This window comes from Pristiophorus japonicus, chromosome 19, assembly GCF_044704955.1.
Source record: "Pristiophorus japonicus isolate sPriJap1 chromosome 19, sPriJap1.hap1, whole genome shotgun sequence".
NCBI lineage: Eukaryota > Metazoa > Chordata > Chondrichthyes > Pristiophoridae > Pristiophorus > Pristiophorus japonicus.
In genome coordinates, this window is record NC_091995.1 from 81,900,345 (window position 1) to 81,921,422 (window position 21,078).

At 46.5% G+C, this 21,078-nt stretch overlaps 1 protein-coding gene across 1 annotated transcript in view; it reads right to left on the minus strand.

Annotated features, from left to right (window-relative positions):
- Window positions 1-21,078, minus strand: part of LOC139230274 (cytochrome P450 2J2-like) — a 40,920-nt gene that overhangs the window by 1,462 nt on the left and 18,380 nt on the right. Inside the window, exons 4-8 of the mRNA XM_070862102.1 lie at window positions 19,825-19,985; window positions 10,725-10,898; window positions 9,168-9,309; window positions 8,184-8,371; window positions 383-524 (exon numbers count right to left, since the gene is read on the minus strand). Coding sequence (XP_070718203.1) covers window positions 383-524; window positions 8,184-8,371; window positions 9,168-9,309; window positions 10,725-10,898; window positions 19,825-19,985 — 807 coding nt within the window. The remainder of the gene's footprint in view (window positions 1-382; window positions 525-8,183; window positions 8,372-9,167; window positions 9,310-10,724; window positions 10,899-19,824; window positions 19,986-21,078) is intronic.

The following is a 21,078-nucleotide window of genomic DNA, read 5'->3' on the forward strand; positions in this document are numbered from 1 at the left end:
GAGGACACAGAGATAGGGAGGGGCGAAGCTATGGAGGGATTTGAACAGAAGGATGAGAATTTTAAATTTGAGGCATTGCCGGACCGGGAGCCAATGTAGATCAGGGAGTGATGGGCGAATGGGATTTGATGTGAGTTAGGACACGGGCAGCAGAGTTTTGGATGATTTCAGAGATTTCCAGAAAGAAAGGAGAAATAACGTCAGAGACCTGCAGTTAGCAGAGGTCTCCTCTCCCCCCAACCTCCCACCCCTGATGTACCTTCAGGAAGAATAAAGCATGAGTTGCGTTGGATAGCACTCCTGCTGGTTGTTAGGGTGAAGATTAACTTAATGTAGAACTGGTTGTAAACACAAATCTTGGCAGCTTGAAGTGCCAACTCACCTATTGAAAAAGGAATGAATGCATCTGGTTTAAAGAATTCCCCATTTTCAGTCAGGAAATTCTCTGGATTAAACTGTTTTGGGTCCTTCCATTGTGTCTCCTCAGACAAAACTGACATCATGTTTAGAATAACAAACGTCCCCTGGAAAAGCAGAACAAAATTGCCGGATAGAGTTACACAATGCAATGGGTTACAGCTCACCATCTCTTACTCAGCATCATCATCATCGCTATTGATGGAAAGGCAGAAAGGCTGGAATTGGAATTTGTCCCAGTCCCAGCCTGGAGGTACAGGCACTTCTTAAAATTAAAATAAAAAAGCTTATCCATCTGATGTTATCAAATGGAGCACAGGAGGGGGTGATGACGGTGGTTTTGAAAGGGGGGTTATAGTAGCTGAGGGGCAGAAACATTTACAGTGTCATTAACATGGGGGTCAGGAAGTAAAGATGGGTGGGCAGCAGTTTAGTGGGAATGGGGTAAAGAACCCGAGGTTGCTCAGGGACATAAGGTATGAAATAGATCGAAATATTTTGGCTCTCGCTTAGATGAAGGGACCGAGTCTAATGTATCCAAGTTTGCTGACGATAAAAAGCTAGGTGGGAAAGTAAGCTTGTGAGGAGGACACAAAGAGCCTGAATAAGTGAGTGGGCACTGTAACATAGCTACTGCTCCGCCCAGTGGACTACTGTGGTAATGCAACTGCTGATGTATAATAAAAGGGTCATGTGACCAGGTCTCCTGACATGTTCCTGTATAGCCAGAATGTAGATCATGGTTGCCCTTGGAGAAAAACTCTCCTCAGGCTCAGCATAGAATAAGTCCAAGTTTGACACCAAGTTTGGAAAGTTCTGTTCGAGAGCGAAGGTGTCCTTCTTGAAACAGAAAAACAGTGGTTAAGTTTGATTTGTAAATATGGCAAAATAAGTCCATATCTTTTGTTGTGTATAACTATGCATGTTATGTATAATAATTAATTTGTTATTATTTCCTCATTAAGGAGGGAGAAGTGTAATATAGCTCCTCCTAGTGGACTACTGTGGTAATGCAACTGCTATTATATAATAATAAAAGGGTCATGTGACCAAGTCACCTGACAAGTTTTGGTAGAGCCATCTTGTGGTCTGTATGCTTATGATGTCGTAAAGAAGATATCACAGACAGTACTGACTAACTGGCCTGTAGTTCCTTGTTATCTCTCTCCCTCCTTTCTTGGATAGCGGGGATACATTTGCTACCTTCCAATCTCTGGAACCGTTTTAGAATCTAAGAAATTTGGAAGATCACAACCAAAGCATCCATTATCTCTGCAGCCACCTCTTTTTGGCAGAGAAGTGAGAAGTGATTCATTTTGGAAGGAAGAATGAGGAGAGGCAAAGTAAACTATATGATATAATTTTAAGGGGGTGAGGAACATAGAGAGCTGGGGTTTACATACACAAATCTTTGAAGGTGACAGGACAAGTCGATAAGGTTGTTAAGGCTTTATAAATAGAGGCATAGAGTACAAAATCCGAAATGTTAATCCAAACCATCAAAAATCACTGGTTAGGTCCCAGCTGAAGTACTGTGCCCAATTCTGGGCATTACACTTTGGGAAGGATGTCAAGGCCTTGGTGTGGGTGCAGATGAGATTTACTAGAATGGTACTAGAGATGAGGGGCTTCAGTTATATGGAGAGACTAGAGAAGCTGGGATTGTTCTCCTTCGAGCAGAGAAGATTATGGGGAGATTTGATAGAGCCGTTCAAAATCATGAGGGCTTTTGATAAGAGTAGATAGGGAGAAAGTGTTTCCAGCAAGTTATGAGTTATGATCTATAATGCACTGCCTCTCTCTCTTAGGCAGTCCCTTGGAGTCGAGGATGACTTGCTTCCACACTAAAATTGAGTTCTCAAGTGACTGATGAGTCCAATGTGGGACCTACAGTCTCTGTCACAGTGAGGCAAACAGTGGTTGAAGGGATGTTGGTTGAAGGGCCGGTTGGTTGGAGTGCTTGGGTTGTCGTGCGCTCCATCTACCATTTGCGCTAGGCCTCCACTTGCTCCCAGCGAAGAAACTCTATGTGTTCGGCGTCTTCCCAGATGCTTATCCTCCACTTTGAGCGGCCTTGGGCCAAAGATTCCCAGGTGTCGGTGGGGATGTTACACTTTTTCAAGGAGGCTTTGAAGCATTTCCTCCACCCACCTGGGGCTCGCTTGCCGTGTAGGAGCTCCGAGTAGAGCGCTTGTTTTGGGAGTCTCGTATCGGGCATGCGGATGATGTGGCCCGTCCATCCGAGCTGATCGAGCGTGGTCAATGCTTCAATGCTGGGGTGTTGGCCTGAGCGAGAACATTGGCATTGTTGTGCCAATCCTGCCAATGGATTTGCGGGATCTTGCAGAGGCAGCGTCGGTGATACTTCTCCATTGCTTTGAGGTGCCTTCCATGTCTCTGAAGCATATAGGAGGGCGAGTATCACTACTGCTCTGTAGACCATGAGCTTGGTGCCGGGTTTGAGGTCCTGGTCTTCAAATGCTCTTTTCCTCAGGTAGCCGAAGACTGCACTGACACATTGAAGGCGGTGTTGGATTTCGTCATCGCCATCTGCCCTTGTTGACAGTAGGCTCCCGAGGTATGGAATGTAGTCCACGTTGTCCAAGGCCTTGTTGTGAATTTTAATAATCGGGGGGCAATACTGTATGGCAAGGGCAGAATGTTAGACGACCTCTGTCTTACAGATGTTTAGTGTAAGGACCATGCTCTCGTATGCTTCGGTGAAGGTGTAGACGGTGGCTTGGAGTTCGGCCTCCGAAAGAGTGGTGGCAGCAGATTCAACTTTCAAAAGGGAATTGGATAAATACTTGAAAATGAAAAATGTGCAGAGCAATGGGGAAAGAGCGGGGGTGGCGGGGGGGGGGGAGTGGGTCTAATTGGACAGTTCTGTCTTCTCAGTTAATGTTTGATCTGAGGAACGGAAGGAGTTGTTACCTCATGCTGTCTGTGTGTACTTTGGCCATTCACTGATAGCGGTGGCAGCTCCAAGGAGCCTATCAGTGGCCGTTTGCTCAGCTGAGGGATGGACAAATGCTCCGAGAGGGTCAGAGACAAATTGCAATTAGGGAAAATAGAAACATACTCTGATAGAAAATGTGTCATGTATCTTACATTATTATATATAACTGTATCCTAACATGCTATACATGACTGTAACAAGATATGACCTGTAACCACCAGCATACCTTACCACCAGGGGTGCACTTGCAAGAGACAGGTCTATAAGGACAGTCTCAGGCAAGTGCAGCATTCCTGAGCTGTGAAATAAAGGTGCAGATCCAGAGTGACCTTGACTTCACTACATGCCTCGTGTGAATCTGTACTGAGGGGACAGGACTTTACAGTGGCGACGAGTTACGGGATTACAGAATCCACAGAATGGTGAACAACGGATCAGATGAAAAGTACAATGCGGGAGACAATTGGGAGGACTTTATAGAAAGGCTCCAGCAAAGCTTTGTAACCAAAGTCTGGTTAGGTGATGATAAGGCAGACAAGAGAAGAGCCCATTTCTTGACCAGCTGTGGCTCGAAAACATACGCTTTAATGAAGGATCTGTTGGCACCCGAGAAACCAGCAAGCAAGTCGTTTGAAGAATTGAGCACACTGGTAAGAGACCACCTGAAGCCAGCGAGCAGCCTACACATGGCCAGACACAGGTTCTACAACTACAGACGCTGTGTGGGCCAGAGCATACCCGACTTCGTGGTGGAACTTCGGAGGTTGGCTAGTTTATGTGAGTTCTCCGATGAACTGAGTAGAGAAATGCTGAGAGACTTTTTCATTGAAGGAATAGGCCACGCAGGCATATTCTGAAAGCTCATAGAGACCAAGAACCTGACCTTAGAGGCAGCAGCACTGGTTGCACAGACATTCTTGGTAGGGGAAGAAGAAACGAGGTTGATTTACAATGCAGGTACGACAACTAACGAAATATCGGAAGAAGAAGTTCATAGCACTAAACAAGCTGCTACCCCCACACACAGACAAAACCAGGAGAACAGGTTCTCGACAGCAGGCAGAAGCCATCAAGGGCCACAGGAATGGCCGTTCACACCTCATCAACCCACAATGCGAGCAATCAACTACAAACTGAGAGAAGCTCAAGAGAGATCAGCCAGACGCAGCTCATTCTTTGGGAACACTTTGAACAATGGAACAGGTCTGTGCTGGAGGTGTGGGGGTGGGCATTCGTCAAGGGGATGCAGATTTCAGCAAGCTGTTTGCAGAAATTGTGAATATACAGGGCATTTGGCCCGCATGTGCAAAAAAACGGCAACTCGGCTGGTATACGAATCGGATGGGTCAGAAAGCAGACCAGAAGATGGTGGGGACAGTACCCGGGATACCGATGTACAGCGGGTCAACACGATCAATGGCCGCTGCTCCTACAACAGGACGCCTCCTATAATGATGAGGGTCCTACTCAATGGGATATCTGTCAACATGGAGCTGGATATGGGAGCGAGTCAATCTCTCATGGGCGCTCATAAAAGAGACAGACCAAAGCTCACAAGGGTCGACACCAAACTAAGGACCTATACCAAAGAAATCGTACCAGTCCTCGGCAGCGCCATGCTCTCTGTCACACACAAAGGGACAGTGAACCGACTTCCCCTGTGGATTGTCCCCGGAGACCCCCCAGCACTGCTGGGTAGAAGCTGACTGGCAAAACTAAACTGGAAATGAGATGATGTCCATGCCATGTCATTAGAGGAACGGACTTCCTGCTCAACAGTTATAAAGCGATTTGAACATCTCTTTCAGCCAGGTGTGGGCACTTTTAAAGGGGCCAAAGTTAAAATCTACATCACACAGGGTGCTAGACCGGTCCATCACAAGGCCAGAGCTGTACCCTATGTGATGAGGGAAAAGATTGAACACGAACTAGACAGCCTTCTGCGGGAAGGCATTATATCACCTGTGGAATTTAGCGACTGGGCAAGTCCCATCGTCCCAGTCATGAAGCTTGATGGATCCGTACGAATCTGTGGGGACTACAAATCTACCATAAACAGAGTCTCCCTACAGGACCATACCCGCTGCCCAGAGCGGAGGACTTATTTGCCACATTGACTGGAGGTAAACTTTTCTCAAAACTAGACCTCACATCTGCGTATATGAGCTACTCACCACCATCAACACACATCGAGGCCTTTTCATGTACAATCGATGCCCATTCGGCATCAGGTCAGCAGCTGCCATATTCCAGCGCAACATGGAGAGTCTGCTCAAGTCCAGCCCGGGGACGGTTGTATTTCAAGACGACATACTTATCACGGGCAGGGACACCGACTCCCATCTCCGTAATTTGGAGGAAGTACTAAAGCGGTTGGATCGGGTAGGCCTACGAGTCAAGAAATCCAAGTGCCTGATTCTCGCACTCGAGGTTGAATTTTTGGGCATAAGGATTGCCGCTGATGGAATCCGCCCAACAGAGTCCAAAACAGAAGCAATTCGCCTGGCACCAAGGCCCCGGAATGTCTCAGAACTGCGTGCCTTTCTCGGGCTACTCAATTACTTTGGGAACTTTATGCAGAACTTAAGCATTCTGCTGGAGCCTCTCCACGTGCTACTCAGGAAGGGGTGCGATTGGTTTTGGGGGGACGGCCAGCAACGCGCCTTCAATAAGGCACGCAACCTTCTGTGTTCCAACAGTGTTTTGACTTTCTTTGACCCAGGTAAAAAGCTAGTTTTCACATGCGATGCGTCAGCGTATGGGGTCGGATGCGTTTTGCAACATGTCAATAGTGCGGGCAAATTACAACCCATAGCTTATGCCTCCAGGTCACTTTCGCGGGCGGAGCGCGGGTACGGAATGGTAGAGAAGGAGGCGCTCGCGTGCGTGTACGGTGTCAAAAAGATGCACCAATACCTTTTCGGGGCCAAGTTTGCGCTAGAAACCGACCACAAGCCCCTCATGTCCCTCCTATCTGAGAGCAAGGCAATAAACGCCAATGCCTCGGCGCGAATTCAACGGTGGGCACTCATGCTGGCGTCCTACGACTATACCATAAGGCACAGACCAAGCACAGACAACTCGCTCAGCAGGCTACCCCTGGCGACCACGGAAGGGTCTGACGAACAGGACTGTGAGATAGTCATGGCAATCAATGCCTTTGAGTCCACAGGTTCGCCCATGATGGCTCGCCAAATCAGAGCCTGGACGGCCAGCGACCCCACGTTATCCTAAGTAAAAAGATGTGTCCTAACCAGTGACTGGGCAGAGGCTCGCGATGCCTGCCTCGAGGAATTAAAACCCTTTCACAGGTGCATGCATGAGCTATCACTACAAGCAGACTGCCTGATGTGGGGCAGTCGAGTAGTCATGCCTCTGTGAGGCAGAGAGACATTTGTCCGGGAGCTCCACCGCGAGCACCCGGGAATCGTTCTCATGAAGGCCATAACCAGATCCCACGTCTGGTGGTCTGGTATTGATGCGGACTTGGAGCTCTGCGTCCGAAGGTGCACCATTTGCGCCCAACTCAGCAATGCCCCCAGGGAGGCTCCCCTGAGCCCCTAGCCCTGGCCTACCAAACCATGGTCGCGGCTGCACATAGATTATGCGGGCCCATTCATGGACAAAATATTCCTCGTAGTTGTAAATGCATTTTCAAAGTGGATCGAATGCACCATTTTAAACTCAAGCACAACCTCCACCACTGTGGAGAGCCTCGCAACCATGTTTGCAACGCACGGAATCCCTGACATATTGGTCAGTGACAATGGTCCGTGCTTCACCAGCGCAGAATTCCAAGATTTTATAATTGACCACGGCATAAATCATGTCAAGACGGCACCGTTCAAGCCGGCCTCCAACGGCCAGGCAGAGAGAGCAGCGCAAATCATTAAACAAGTCATGATTAAAATCCAAGGTCCCACGCTGCAGGGTTGCCTGTCACGACTGCTGCTGGCATACAGATCTCGTCCGCATTCATTGACTGGGAACCCCACCGCGCAACTGTTGATGAAAAGGACTTTAAAAACATTAATCCTCCCAGACATGCACAAAATCATTGAGGCAAAGCGCCGTAAGCTGACTGAGTACCATGACAGAAATTCAAGGGGGAGATAGAATGAGATAGGGGACAAAGTGTTTGTACTAAACTATAGCAGGAGTCCCAAATAGCTTTCAGGGACAGTAACGGGCAAGGAAGGAAACAGGCTACTGGTAGTACAAATGGACAATGGCAAAACCTGCCAGAGGCATGTAGACCAACAACACTGCGGAACGAGAGGCAGACTACAATGTGGAACTCGCACCACACCTGGTGGACAAACAGAGGGAACAACCTGCGGAAAGGGCAATCCCAACAGACAGCCCAGGCGAGTCAACAACAATCACACCAATCGAAACAGACCGCCCAGGCAAGATACCAGCAACCACACCCAAAGAAAACCAGACACCAAGGCAAATAACTAAACCACAACTCAGACGCTCCACGCGAGAGCGTAGACCACCTGAGAGACTGAACCTATAAAGACAATAAAACCTTGGGGAGGGTGATGTCATGTATCTTACATTATTATATATAACGGTATCCTAACATGCTATACATGACTGTAATAAGATATGACCTGTAACCACCAGCATACCTTACCACCAGGGGTGCACTTGCAAGAGACAGGTATATAAGGACAGGTCTCAGGCAAGTGCAGCATTCCAGAGCTGTAAAATAAAGGTGCAGGTCCAGAGTGACCTTGACTTCACTACATGCCTCGTGTGAATCTGTACTGAGGGGACAGGACTTTACAAAATGAGTCACCTTTTTGATTGTGTATCCCCTAAAGTTCGTGTCTTGTATTGTTGTGTGGCCTACGCCAAGAGGTACTATGTTCCCAAATCTTTGAACCTCATGAATAACAGCGTTGACATACGGCATACTGCTTTCATCCTCCATGGACGGGGCACGGGACAAGCCGATCACCTCGTCTATCTCCTTCTGACACTTCTCTGTAAAACAAAAGAGAAAAATCTACAAGAATAACAGTTGATGTCTGGTGCACAACCTGAGCCTCCAATTGATAATTACGTGTTCGGTGTACGTTGATGACTTTGTCACTGTCAAATCCTTGGGAAAGTTGGGATTGTTACAGCAGTGAAGCTTAAGGGGAGATTTAATAGAGGTGTTCACAATTACGAGGGGTTTTGCTGGAGTAAATAGGGAGAAACTCCACTGGCGGAGAGGTCGGGAACCAATGGACAGAGATTGAAGATAATTGGCAAAAGAACCAGGGGAGATGAGGAGAATTTATTTTACGCAGCGAAGTGTTATGATCTGGAATGCGCTGCCTGAAAGGCTGGTGGAAGTAGATTCAATAGTAACCTTCAAAAGAGAATTGGATAAATACTTGAAGGGAAAAAATTTGCAGTGCTACGATGCAAATTTTTTCCCTTCAAGTATGGGCCCAATAGCCTCCTCCACTTGCTGCCTATAAAAACATTCTGCTCATCTCCCCCTTATGTAGTCATTGTGTGCTCTGATATCGTCAGTGGGACATTGTACCCACAACTCATTATTTATGGGGTGTCTGTGGCTGGAAGGATTTAATATTGCTGCAGGGCATAGTGTAGAGGAAATTACTGCTTCTGAATTCTCTCCAAACAGCAGTTGCAAAGCATAAAACAGAGCAACATGAGAGGACGGAGGTTCACTGAAAGGTGGTGAAAAGCCTTCCTTTATTACGCTTACTATGATGGGCAATTTAGTAGAATGGCCACCCCCTTTAAGTCGGAGACCTGGCTGTACCTTGTATCTCTGGATAAGCCATCATGTATAGAATGCCCCATTGGAGAGTTGTTGTTGTAGTTTCAGTTCCAGCTACAAAGAGATCGTTGACATTATGAAGCAGGTTCCCCTCCGTCAAACAGGAGTCAGGAGAGTTCTTTTCCTGCAAAATAAATGTTATTCTTCCATCAAACACTTAGCAACTCCAAAATCTTCTATCAGCCAACCCTCACTGCTGGCTGAGGTGACTGCACACCAAAGGGAGAGCACGATGCAGTGGGTTAGAACGCGAGATAAACTCGAGAGTAATTCAACCCATTCAAGTTTGTCCCATTGGTATGAAGATTTCCAACTCCCCTAATCATAGAATCACAGAATGATACAGTGCAGAAGGAGGCCATTCGGTCCATCAAGCCCATGCTGGCTCTTTGAAAGAACTGTCCAATTAGTCCCACTCCAACACCCCATCTCCCCCCCCCCCCACCCTGTAGCCCTGCGAATTTTTCCTTTTCAAGTCTTTATCCAATTCCCTTGTAAAAGTTACTGTTGAATCTGCTTCCACCGCCCTTTCAGGCAGCGCGTTCCAGACTGCGACAACTTGCTGCGTTAAATTTGTTTTTTTCCTCACTGGTTCTATTGCCAATCATCTGAAATCTATGTTCTCTGCTCACCCACCTTTCTGCGACTAATGTCTTTGTCTCCACTGCCTTATCTGGTAAATTATTTTGTGCATGTACAAAATTATTGGTAAATTCCAACCTCTGTTTTACAATCAGGAATAACGCAGCCTCTGTAATGGAAACACCTTGGGGGGGGGGCGGGGGGGGGGGGATTTTCCGGTCTTTTGTGCTTTGTTTTTCACATCACCCCTGGCGGGGCCACAATGGCGGCGGTGAGGTCCTATGGGCGGGCAGTCAGCCTCCAGCGTCCCGCGGGGGTTTTCAGGGCCAGTTTTGCGGGAGTGCGGAGCAGCAATGCCCAGAAGAGCCCCTGGTTGCGACACCGGTGAGCTTTTTGTGTCCCGCCCGACCCGCAGCATGGGAAATCGGGCAGTCCAACCTATAACAGCTGCAGTGAGGTAAGTAATGCCGTCCTAAGGTAATTATGATTCTTTTTTCTTTTAATTTGTTTTGCGATTTATGTTGTGGTGGCGTGGGCTATGTATTTTGGGGGGGATATTTTTGTGTGGTTTTTTTTTCAGGATTTTGTTTTTCACCCCAGGCCTCTCTTGGTGCGCGGGCTCTTTAGCTCGGGAGTTTCCCATGCTCAGCCGGCCTAGCACCCTAAGAGAGGTGTACAACGCCTCCCTTAGCGCTCCGTCCCACACTCAGGGCCCAGCTGTCAATTTTGATGGCTGAGACGCAAACTGTTCCCGGGCGCAAACATTACCACCCCGAAATGATCAAAGCCGGAAATCCAGCCCCTTGTACTCATGCAATAGCAGGCCTGCCACCTCCAGCCCCCCTACCCCGGGTCCTCTGGCTTTTAGAGGTGAAAGATCAAGGAACAAAGCTCTAGCCGATTGCAACATACAGACCCACCAACAAAATTAAATACTTCAGTAAGCGCTGCACTCACCTTTTCCATTTCCAGTAAATATGCATCAATGAAATCCCGGATCTCTTCATCATTTAGCGTGTCTTTGTGCTGGTTAATGAAATCCTGAAGTATGGCTTCAAATAAGGCCTGGTTTTTAAATATCCTCCGAACAGGCCCTGGGAAATAGCGAATGAAGCGAGCTGCAGAATACACCTAGCAAAAAGCACAAGAGGGTCACCATGTATGATTTTGGTTCTCCAATACTCAGTGGAGGGGAAATTGCAGTCGGAGGCTTCCTTCATATGAATGCCTTAGACCCGAAAAAAATCTACAAAAGTACCTGGTGGTCCCGGAGGAACGTATGATTCTGGTCGTAGGCCTCGATTCGCTGCGCAGTGCACGGGGAGATGTCTATCGGGTTTGTATGTACATGCTGGAATCACGTGGGCCTGGACCACCAATCACTATGCAGTATTCTCATTGATAAAAACGGGAGCTCCGTTTGTATGGACACCCCTTACTATCAATGAGAAAACCCCCAAAACACAACATAATAAATAATAAAACACCTCACATATTTAAAAGGAATTGAAATTAAATGTTTTAGAAAAAAAATAAATTTGGGGGAATTTTTTTTAATGTGTTTTAATAGTGTTAAAAATAAACTTACCTTAATGTTCAGGGTTTTTAATATAAAAATGAGTGTTTAAATTTAATTTTTTTATGTTTTAAAAGTGTTACTCTTTTACCAGTTTGAAGGACATTCGCTGGGCATGAGTTGGGCAAATAGCCCAATCTCTCCCGCATGGATGTCCTTCTCCCGGGGATGTGGAGGATCTGTACGGAGAAATCTTGACAATTCGCGCCCCGAAAACCGGCTTTTGCGAGGCCTCGCCAGGTCCGTGCGTACTTCGTACGCCAGAATTTTTGGCCCAGTGAGTCACAAGGCTTAGAAACTTCAGTTTACGAAATAGATCGCAAGGAAAAACTTGCCTCCTATGACCTCAGAACGTCCCAAAAAACTGCTTTAAAGTCATTAGGAACAATCTACAAGATGCAATGCAGCAACCTGCCAAGGCTTTTTCAGCAGCAACTCCCAGCCTGTGACCTCTACCACCTAGAAGGACAAGGGCAGCAGCTGCATGGGAATCAAAGCACATGGTATTGGGGGTAATATACTGGCGTGGATAGAGAATTGGTTGGCAGACAGAAAGCAGAGAGTTGGGATAAACGGGTCCTTTTTGGAATGGGAGGCAGTGACTAGTGGAGTGCCGTAGGGCTCAGTGCTGGGGACCCCAGCTCTTTACAATATACATCAATGATTTGGATGAAGGAATTGAGTGTAATATCTCCAAGTTTGCAGATGACACTAAACTGGGTGGCGGTGTGAGCTGTGAGGAGGATGCTAAGAGGCTGCAGGGTGGCTTGGACAGGTTAGGTGAGTGGGCAAATGCATGGCAGATGCAGTATAATGTAGATAAATGTGAGGTTATCCACTTTGGTGACAAAAACACGAAGGCAGAATATTATCTGAATGGCGGCAGATTAGGAAAAGGGGAGGTGCAACGAGACCTGGGTGTCATGGTTCATCAATCATTGAAAGTTGGCATGCAGGTACAGCAGGTGGTGAAGAAGGCAAATGGCATGTTGCCCTTCATAGCGAGAGGATTTGAGTATAGGAGCAGGGAGGTCTTACTGCAATTGTACAGGGCCTTGGTGAGGCCTCACCTGGAATATTGTGTTCAGTTTTGGTCTCCTAATCTGAGGAAGGACGTTCTTGCTATTGAGGGAGTGCAGCGAAGGTTCACCAGACTGATTCCAGACATATGAGGAGAGACTGGATCAACTGGGCCTTTATACACTGGAGTTTAGAAGGATAAGAGGGAATCTCATAGAAACGTATAATATTCTGACGGGCCGGGACAGGATAGATGCAGGAAGAATGTTCTCGATGTTGGGGAAGTCCAGAACCAGGGGACATAGTCTTAGGATAAGGGGTAGGCCATTTAGGACTGAGATGAGGAGAAACGTCTTCACTCAGAGGGTTGTTGATGCCAGTTCATTGGATGTATTCAAGAGGGAGTTAGATATGGCCCTTACGGCTAAAGGGATCAAGGGATATGGAGAGAAAGCGGGAAAGGGGTACTGAGGGAATGATCAGCCATGGTCTTATTGAATGGTGGTGCAGGCCTGAAGGGCCGAATGGCCTACTCCTGCACCTATTTTCTATGTTTCTAAGAAGGCGGCTCACCACCACATTCTCAAGGGAAATTAGGGATGGGCTTAGCCAGCGATGCCCACATCCCATGAACAAATAAAAAAATTGGAACAGTAGTAGGCCATTTAGACCCTCGAGGTGGTTCTGCCATTCAATTAGATCATGGCTGATCTGCAACCTAACGCCATATACTTTTGATATTGGAATGAAGTACTTTTGGAGTGCAGTCATTGTTGTAATGTGGGAAATGTTGCAGTCAATTTGTACACAGCAAGGTCCCACAAACAGCAAAGTGATAATGACCAGATAATCCATTTTAATGGTGTTGGTTGAGAGATAGCTATTGGCCAGGACACCGGTGGAGAACGCCCCTGCTCTTCTTCAAAATAGTGCCGTGGAATCTTTTACGTCTACCTGAGAGGGCAGATGGGGCCTCGGTTTAACGTCTTATCCAAAAGATGACACCTCCGACAGTGCAGCGCCCCCCATCAGTACTGCATTGGGAGTGCCAGCCTAGACTTTGTGCTAATACAAAAGTAAAATTCTGCAGGTAATAGAATCTAAAAACTGAAAATGCTGGAAATCTCAGTGGGTCAGGCAGAATCTGTGGAGAGAGTTAACGTTTCAGGTCGATGACCCTTTGTCAGAACTGGCAAAAGTTCGAAATGTAACTGTAATAGAACACCATCTAATGGACCACTGTGGTAATGCAATTGCTGAAGTAAATGCAATGAAAGCATCATGTGACAAGGTTACATGATACGTTCCTGCAGAGCCATCTTGTGTACGTGTGTGTCTGTGATGTCGTAAAAAAGATATGTTATAGACTCTTAAGGAAGTGCAAGGGGCAGTGAAAGGGGGAGGGAAGGAAAGAACAAAAGAGGTCTGTGATAGGGTGCAAGGCAGGAGAAATTTGAGAGACAAAAGGAATAATGGGCCAAATTGTGATGGTAATGCCACAAGTTAGGAAACAAAAGATGAGTCTAGATAGGGTGTGAATGGCGGAATAATTACCAGCTGCCGTGGGAAACAGAGAGAAAATTAAAAATATAGCGGGGGGGGTGGGGGGGTGGGGGGTAGCGGGGAGTTTGTAAAAAAAAGGGAGGAAAGGGAACAAAAAAGGGTCAGAGGTTATGGTTTGAACTTGTTGAACTCGATGTTGAGTCCAGAAGGCTGTAAAGTGCCTAATTGAAAGATAAGGTGCTGTTCCTCGAGCTTGCGTTGAGCTTCATTGGAACAGTGTAGGAGGCCGAGGACGGGATATCAGAGTGGGAGTGGAGTGGAGAATTAAAGTGACAGGCGACTGGAAGCTCGGGGGTCACACTTATGGATTGACTGGAGGTTTTCCGCAAAGCGGTCACCTAATCTGCGTTTGGTCTGCCCAATGTAGAGGAGACCGCATTGTGAGCAGCGAATACAGTATACTAAATTGCAAGAAGTACAAGTAAATCGCTGTTTTACCTGGAAGGAGTGTTTGGGGCCCTGGATGGTGGGAGGGGAGGCGGTTAAAGGGCAGGTGTTGCATCCCCTGCGCGTGCACGGGAAGGTGCCATGGGAAGAGGAGAGGCTGCTGGGGTTGACTGTGGAATGGACCAGATGTCGCGGAGGGAGCAGGCCCTTAGGAATGCTAAGAGGGGAGGGGAAGATGTGATTGAGGGTGGGATCACGCTGGAGGTGGCGGAAATGGCGGAGGATGATCCGTTGAACGTGGAGGTGGGGTGAAAGGTGAGGACAAGGGGAACTCTGTCATGCTTCTGAGAGGGAGAGGAAGGGGTGAGAGCAGAGGTGCCGGAAATAGAACGGACACAGTCGAAGGCCATGTTAACCACCGATGAGGGGAATCCTCGGTTGAGGAAAAAGGAAGACATGTCAGAGGCACTAGTGTGGAAGGTGGCGTCGTCAGAGCAGATGGAGAAACTGGGAGAATGGAATGGAGTCCTTACAGGATGCAGGGTGGGAGGAAGTGTAGTCCAGGTAGCTGTGGGAGTCAGTGGGCTTATAGTGAATGTTTGTCAATAGTCTATCCCAGAAATGGAGATAGAGAAGTCGAGGAAGGGAAGGGAAGAGTCGGAGATGGCCCACGTGAAGGTGAGGGAAGGGTGGAGATTGGATGCAAAGTGAATGAATTTTCTAGTTCTTTACGTTTAAATCTCTGGAGTGAGACTTGAACCCACGACCTTCTGACTCAGGGGCGAGAGTGCTACCCACTCCAATAAAAAAGACTGGTGTGGGGTCGAGCCAAATTACAACATAACTTTGGGCACAGATCAGTGACGTACTTATAAGCTTCTGCCAACACTACTCTGCAGCCAGCTCCGAAGAGGCTTATGAGAGGTGCCTAGCACTATCCTTTTACCAAGTCCTGGGAAATCTTCCAAAGATTGGCATTTTGTACCGTGGGGAGTCGCATTAGCAAATTATCACCACACTAAAAGGTGGCACACAGCACTGGAATCTTCTGTGAATAAGACCCCTCAGGATATTTAATCACATCCTTCCAGAATATCAATCCAATCATCTTCCATTGCAGCAGGTATTGTGTCTGAAGTGACTATTGGTCCCCATCCACCCCTTCCTGGCAATCCATTTCAGTTATTGCACACCCTCTCCATGATTAATATTTCCTGTTGTGTTCGAAGTCTCTTTCACAAGTTTGAAGATAAATCCTGTTGTTGCGGTGTACGTATTGGTATAAGAACATAAGAAACAGAAGCAGGAGTAGGCCATTTGGTCCCTCGAACCTACTCCGCCATTCAATAAGATCATGGCTGATCTGATTTAGGCCTCAACTCCACTTTCCTGCCCGCTCCCCATAACCCTTGACTCCCCTGTAGTTCAAAAACCTGTCTATCTCCACCTTAAATATATTCAATGATGCAGCCTCTTTCGCCCTCTGAGGTAGAGAATGTCAAAGATTCACAACCCCGAGTGAACAAATTCCTCCTCATCTCCATTTTATATGGGCGACCCCTTATACTGAAACTATGCCCTTAGTTCTAGATTCCATAAGGAGAAAATAGTATGTTGGCCTTCATTACAAAAGGATTTGCATCTACCTTGTCAAGCCCCCTCAGAATCTTATATGTTTCAATAAGATCGTCTCTCATTCTTCTAAACTCCAGTGAGTATAAACCCAACCTGCTCAACCTTTCTTCATAAGACAACCCCTTCATCTCAGGAATCAACGTGGTGAACCTTCTCTGAACTGCCTCCAATACAAGTATATCTCTCCTTAAATAAGGAGACCAAAACTGTACGCAGTACTCCAGGGGTGGTCTAACCAATGCCCTGCACAGTTGTATCATCTTGGATTAATTTGTTCTACACTAAGTACCTCATAGATGTGGAAAAATGTGGAGAAATGTGAAGTTATCCACTTTGGTAGGAAAAATAGAAAAGCAGAGTATTTTATAAATGGTGAGAGATTGTGAAACGTTGGCGTTCAGAGGGACCTGGGTGTCCTTGGATCCGAATCACTGAAAGTTAACATGCAGGTACAGCAAGCAATTAAGAAAACGGCTTTATTACAAAAGGATTTGAGTACAAGAGTAAAGACGTCTTACTGCAATTATATAGGGCCCTGGTGAGAGCATACCTGGAATATTGTGTAGCTTTGGTCTCCTTACCTAAGGAAGGATACTTGCATAAGAGGGTGTGCAACGGAGGTTCACCAGACTGATTCCTGGGATGGGGGGATTGTCCCGTGAGGTGAGATTGAGTAGACTAGGCCTATATTCTTTCGAGTTTAGAAGAATGAGAGGTGATTTCATTGAAACATACACAATCCTTACAGGGCTTGACAGGGTAGATGCAGGGAGGATGTTTTCCCTGGCTGGGGAGTCTAGAACCAGGGGTTACAGTCTCAGAATAAGGGGTCAGCCAGTTAGGACTGAGATGAGGAGAAATTTCTTCACTCAGAGGGTGGTGAATCTTTGGAATTCTCTACCCCAGAGAGCTGTGGAGGTTCAGTTGTTGAGTATATTCAAGACAGAGATCGATAGTTTTTTGGATATTAAGGGAATCAAGGGCTATGGGAATAGTGCTGGAAGGTGGAGTTGAGGTCAAAGATCAGCCATGATCTTATTGAACGGCGGAGCAAACTCAAGGGGCCAAATGGCCTACTCCAGTTCCTAATCCTTATGTCATGTGATCTCTATGTGGTCCCCTCTTCTGAAGGCTGAAGCATACTAACAAGTCATTCCTTACAGCTCTCATACTAGGATCAGCCTAGTTGTTCTCCTCTGGACTACTCTAAAGACTGGATGGTGCCTTATATATGCAGTACTCCATGTATAGTCCATAGAGCTTCAACATGACTTGAAGAGATTTGAACTCGCGACGGTATAATGCAGCGCCTTAATTGCTTTCTCACATTATTTTCACATACTAAGCGAGGAGTCCACCAAAACAACTGCATCTCTTTCAACCTCTCTCTTGGCAAGTCCTCTCCCACTGATAGATTACACATACCTCTTATCTTTACTTCCAATATGCAGTTCCTTGCAATTTCTCTATATCGATCTTTATTTGACATTGATCAGCGCGGGTAGAAGCCCTATTGTGTCAACCAATGGCTCAGTGGGTAGAAGACGTGTTTCTGGGCCATGGCTCATTGTAATATAACAGTTTAATATCAGGGCGATATATCAGTGTAGTACTGTGTATCACTAGTATAAAGAGTAAGGGGACTACTTTCTCCCAGTTCTTTAGGTGCTAAAGAGTCTTCAAGATAACCAAGATGGGGTCTTGAGCTGCAACGCCAGTTTAGCCCGCCTTTAGCGCAAGACGCCATCTTGGTACAGGAGTTTACACACACGCTAGGAATGTCCACCCCAAGAATGTTTCAGGCTCTGATGATCTGCTCTCTCAGGTTGACTCCTAATTGGTCCTAATGCTCATTAAAGAAGCGGCTACTTGGTGTGATATCATCTGAAAACACAAGTCAGTTTCCACATGTACGCTGACGACACCCAGCTCTACCTCTCCACCACTTCTCTCGGCTCCTCCATGGTTTCTAAATTGTCAGACTGCTTATCCGACATCCAGTACTGGATGAGCAGAAATTTTCTCCAATTAAATATCCCTCTTGGAGTCACTGGCTAGACAATGGCTTCGGTCTTCCCAAGATTTAATTGGAGAAAATTTCTGCTCATCCAGTACTGGATGTCGGATAAGCAGTCTGACAAATACGGGGGAGCCAATTTAAAACCGAGTTGAGAAGGAATTTCTTCTCCCAGAGGGTTGTGAATCTGTGGAATTTTCTGCCCAAGGAAGCAGTTGAGGCTAGCTCATTGAATGTATTCAAATCACAGATAGATAGATTTTTAACCAATAAGGGAATTAAGGGTTATGGGGAGCGTGTGGGTAAGTGGAGCTGAGTCCACGGCCAGATCAGCCATGATCTTTTTGAATAGCGGAGCAGGCTCGAGGGACAAGATGACCTACTCCTGTTCCTAATTCTTATGTTCTTATGTTCTCTCCCTAGCATCTATCTGAGGCTAAACCAGACTGTTCGCAACCAAGGCATCATATTTGACCCTGAAATGAGCTTGTGGCTACATATCCGCGGCATAACTAAAACTGCTTATTTCCACCTCCATAACATTGCTCACCTCCACCCCTGCCAAAGCTCTTCTGCTGCTGAAACTCTCATCCATGCCTTTGTTACCTCTAGACTTGACTACTCCAACACACTCCTGGCTGGGCTGCCATATTCTACACTACGTAAATTGGGGTCATCCAAAACTCGGCAGCATATATCCTAACTCGCACCAAGTCACGATCACCCATCACCCCTGTGCTCGCTGACCTACACTGGCTCCCAGTTAAGCAAAATTCTCATCCTTGTTTACAAATCCCTGCATGGCCTCGCCCCTCCCTAGCTCTGTAATCTCTTTCAGCCTCACAACCTTACGAGATGTGTGCGCTCCTTAAAGTCTTCCCTCTTGAGTGTCCCTGATTATAACTGCTCCACCATCGGTGACTGTGCCTTCAGCTGTTTGGGCCCTAAGCTCTGGAACTCCCTCCCTAAACCTCCCCGCCTCTCTACCTCTCTTTGCTCATTTAAGATGCTCCTTAAAACCTACCTCTTTAACCAAGCTTTTTGGTCATCTGCTGTAATTTCTTCTTCTGTGGCTCAGTGTCGAACTTATCTGTTTTGTCTTACTGTGAAATGCCTTGGGACATTTTGCTACGTTAAAGGTGCTATATAAATAAAAGTTGTTGTCGTTTGGGTCAGAAGATTGTGGGATCAAGTCCCACTCCAGGGACATGAGCATAAAAAATCTAGGCTGGCACCCCCAGTGCAATGCTGAGTAAGTGCTGCACTGTTAGAGGTGCCATCTTTCGGATGAGACGTTAAACCTGCTCTCTCAGGTGGACGTAAAAGATCCCATGGCATTATTTCGAAGAAGAGCAGTGGAGTTCTCCCCAGTGTCCTGGGCCAATATTTATCGCTCAATCAACATAACAAAAAAACTGATGATCTGATCATTATCACATTGCTGTTTGTAGCGATTGATACTCCCTTGTGGGACAAAAAAATTGGCTTGAGTCCTTAAAAATCCTCTATTTCACACTTTCATCTCCGACCCCCTGTCCAGACTGCGGGCAGTTATCAGTGTCCCGTTGAGCACTGATTTATTAGCAAGGTGCCAGGCTAGGTGATTTGAGAATTTCAAAACTGAGATTGTTAGATTTTTGTTAGGCAGAGTATCAATGGTTACAGAACCAAGGCGGGTAATGGAGTTAAGACACAGATCAGCCATGAGCTAATTGAATGGTGGAACAGGCTCGAGGGGCTGACTGATCTCCTCCTGTTCCTATGGTCCAGTTTCTATAAACCACATTTTTGACATCTGTATCCCTATTTTAATAAGGATGCCCCTTTGTCCCTGAGGAAAGGAAGTCCGTTTCTTTTACCTGTACCCATAGTGTTGTCTGAATCTTCATGATCTCATCAATCAGTTCTATCAGTTGCCTGAACATCTTGTCTTCATAATGGAAACGTTTCCCAAAAACCACTGAGCTAATTACGTTGGATACAGCACTGGTGATTTTAGAATTGGGATTAAAGGGTTGACCTGTACAAAAAGAGAAAGTGGGTGAATGTGAAAGATTTGAAAGAAACACTTTCATTTATATAGTGCCTTTCATGATCACCGAAAGCCTCAAACGCTTTACAGCCAATAAAGTACTTTTGGAGTGTAGTCACTGTTGTAATGTAGGAAACGCGGCTGCCAATTTGCGCACCACAGCAAGTTCCACAAACAGCAATGTGATAATGACCAGATAATCTGTTTTTTTGTTATGTTGATTGAGGGATAAATATTGGCCAGGACACCGGGGATAAACTCTGCTGCTCTTCTTCGAAATAGTGCCATGGGATAGAAACATAGAAAATAGGTGCAGGAGTAGGCCATTCGGCCCTTCTAGCCTGCACCGCCATTCAATGAGTTCATGGCTGAACATGCAACTTCAGTACCCCATTCCTGCTTTCTCGCCATACCCCTTGATCCCCCGAGTAGTAAGGACTTCATCTAACTCTTTTTTGAATATATTTAGTGAATTGGCCTCAACAACTTTCTGTGGCAGAGAATTCCACAGGTTCACCACTCTCTGGGTGAAGAAGTTTCTCCTCATCTCGGTCCTAAATGGCTTACCCCTTATCCTTAGACTGTGACCCCTGGTTCTGGACTTCACCAACATTGGGAACATTCTTCCTGCATCTAACCCATCAGAATTTTAAACGTTTCTATGAGATCCCCTCTCATTCTTCTGAACTCCAGTGAATTTAAGCCCAGTTGATCCAGTCTTTCTTGATATGTCAGTCCCGCCATCCCGGGAATCAGTCTGGTGAACCTTCGCTGCACTCCCTCAATAGCAAGAATGTCCTTCCTCAAGTTAGGAGACCAAAACTGTACACAATACTCCAGGTGTGGCCTCACCAAGGCCCTGTACAACTGTAGCAACACCTCCCTGCCCCTGTACTCAAATCCCCTCGCTTTGAAGGCCAACATGCCATTTGCTTTCTTAACTGCCTGCTGTACCTGCATGCCAACCTTCAATGACTGATGTACCATGACACCCAGGTCTCGTTGCACCTCCCCTTTTCCTAATCTTTCACCATTCAGATAATAGTCTGTCTCTCTGTTTTTACCACCAAAGTGGATAACC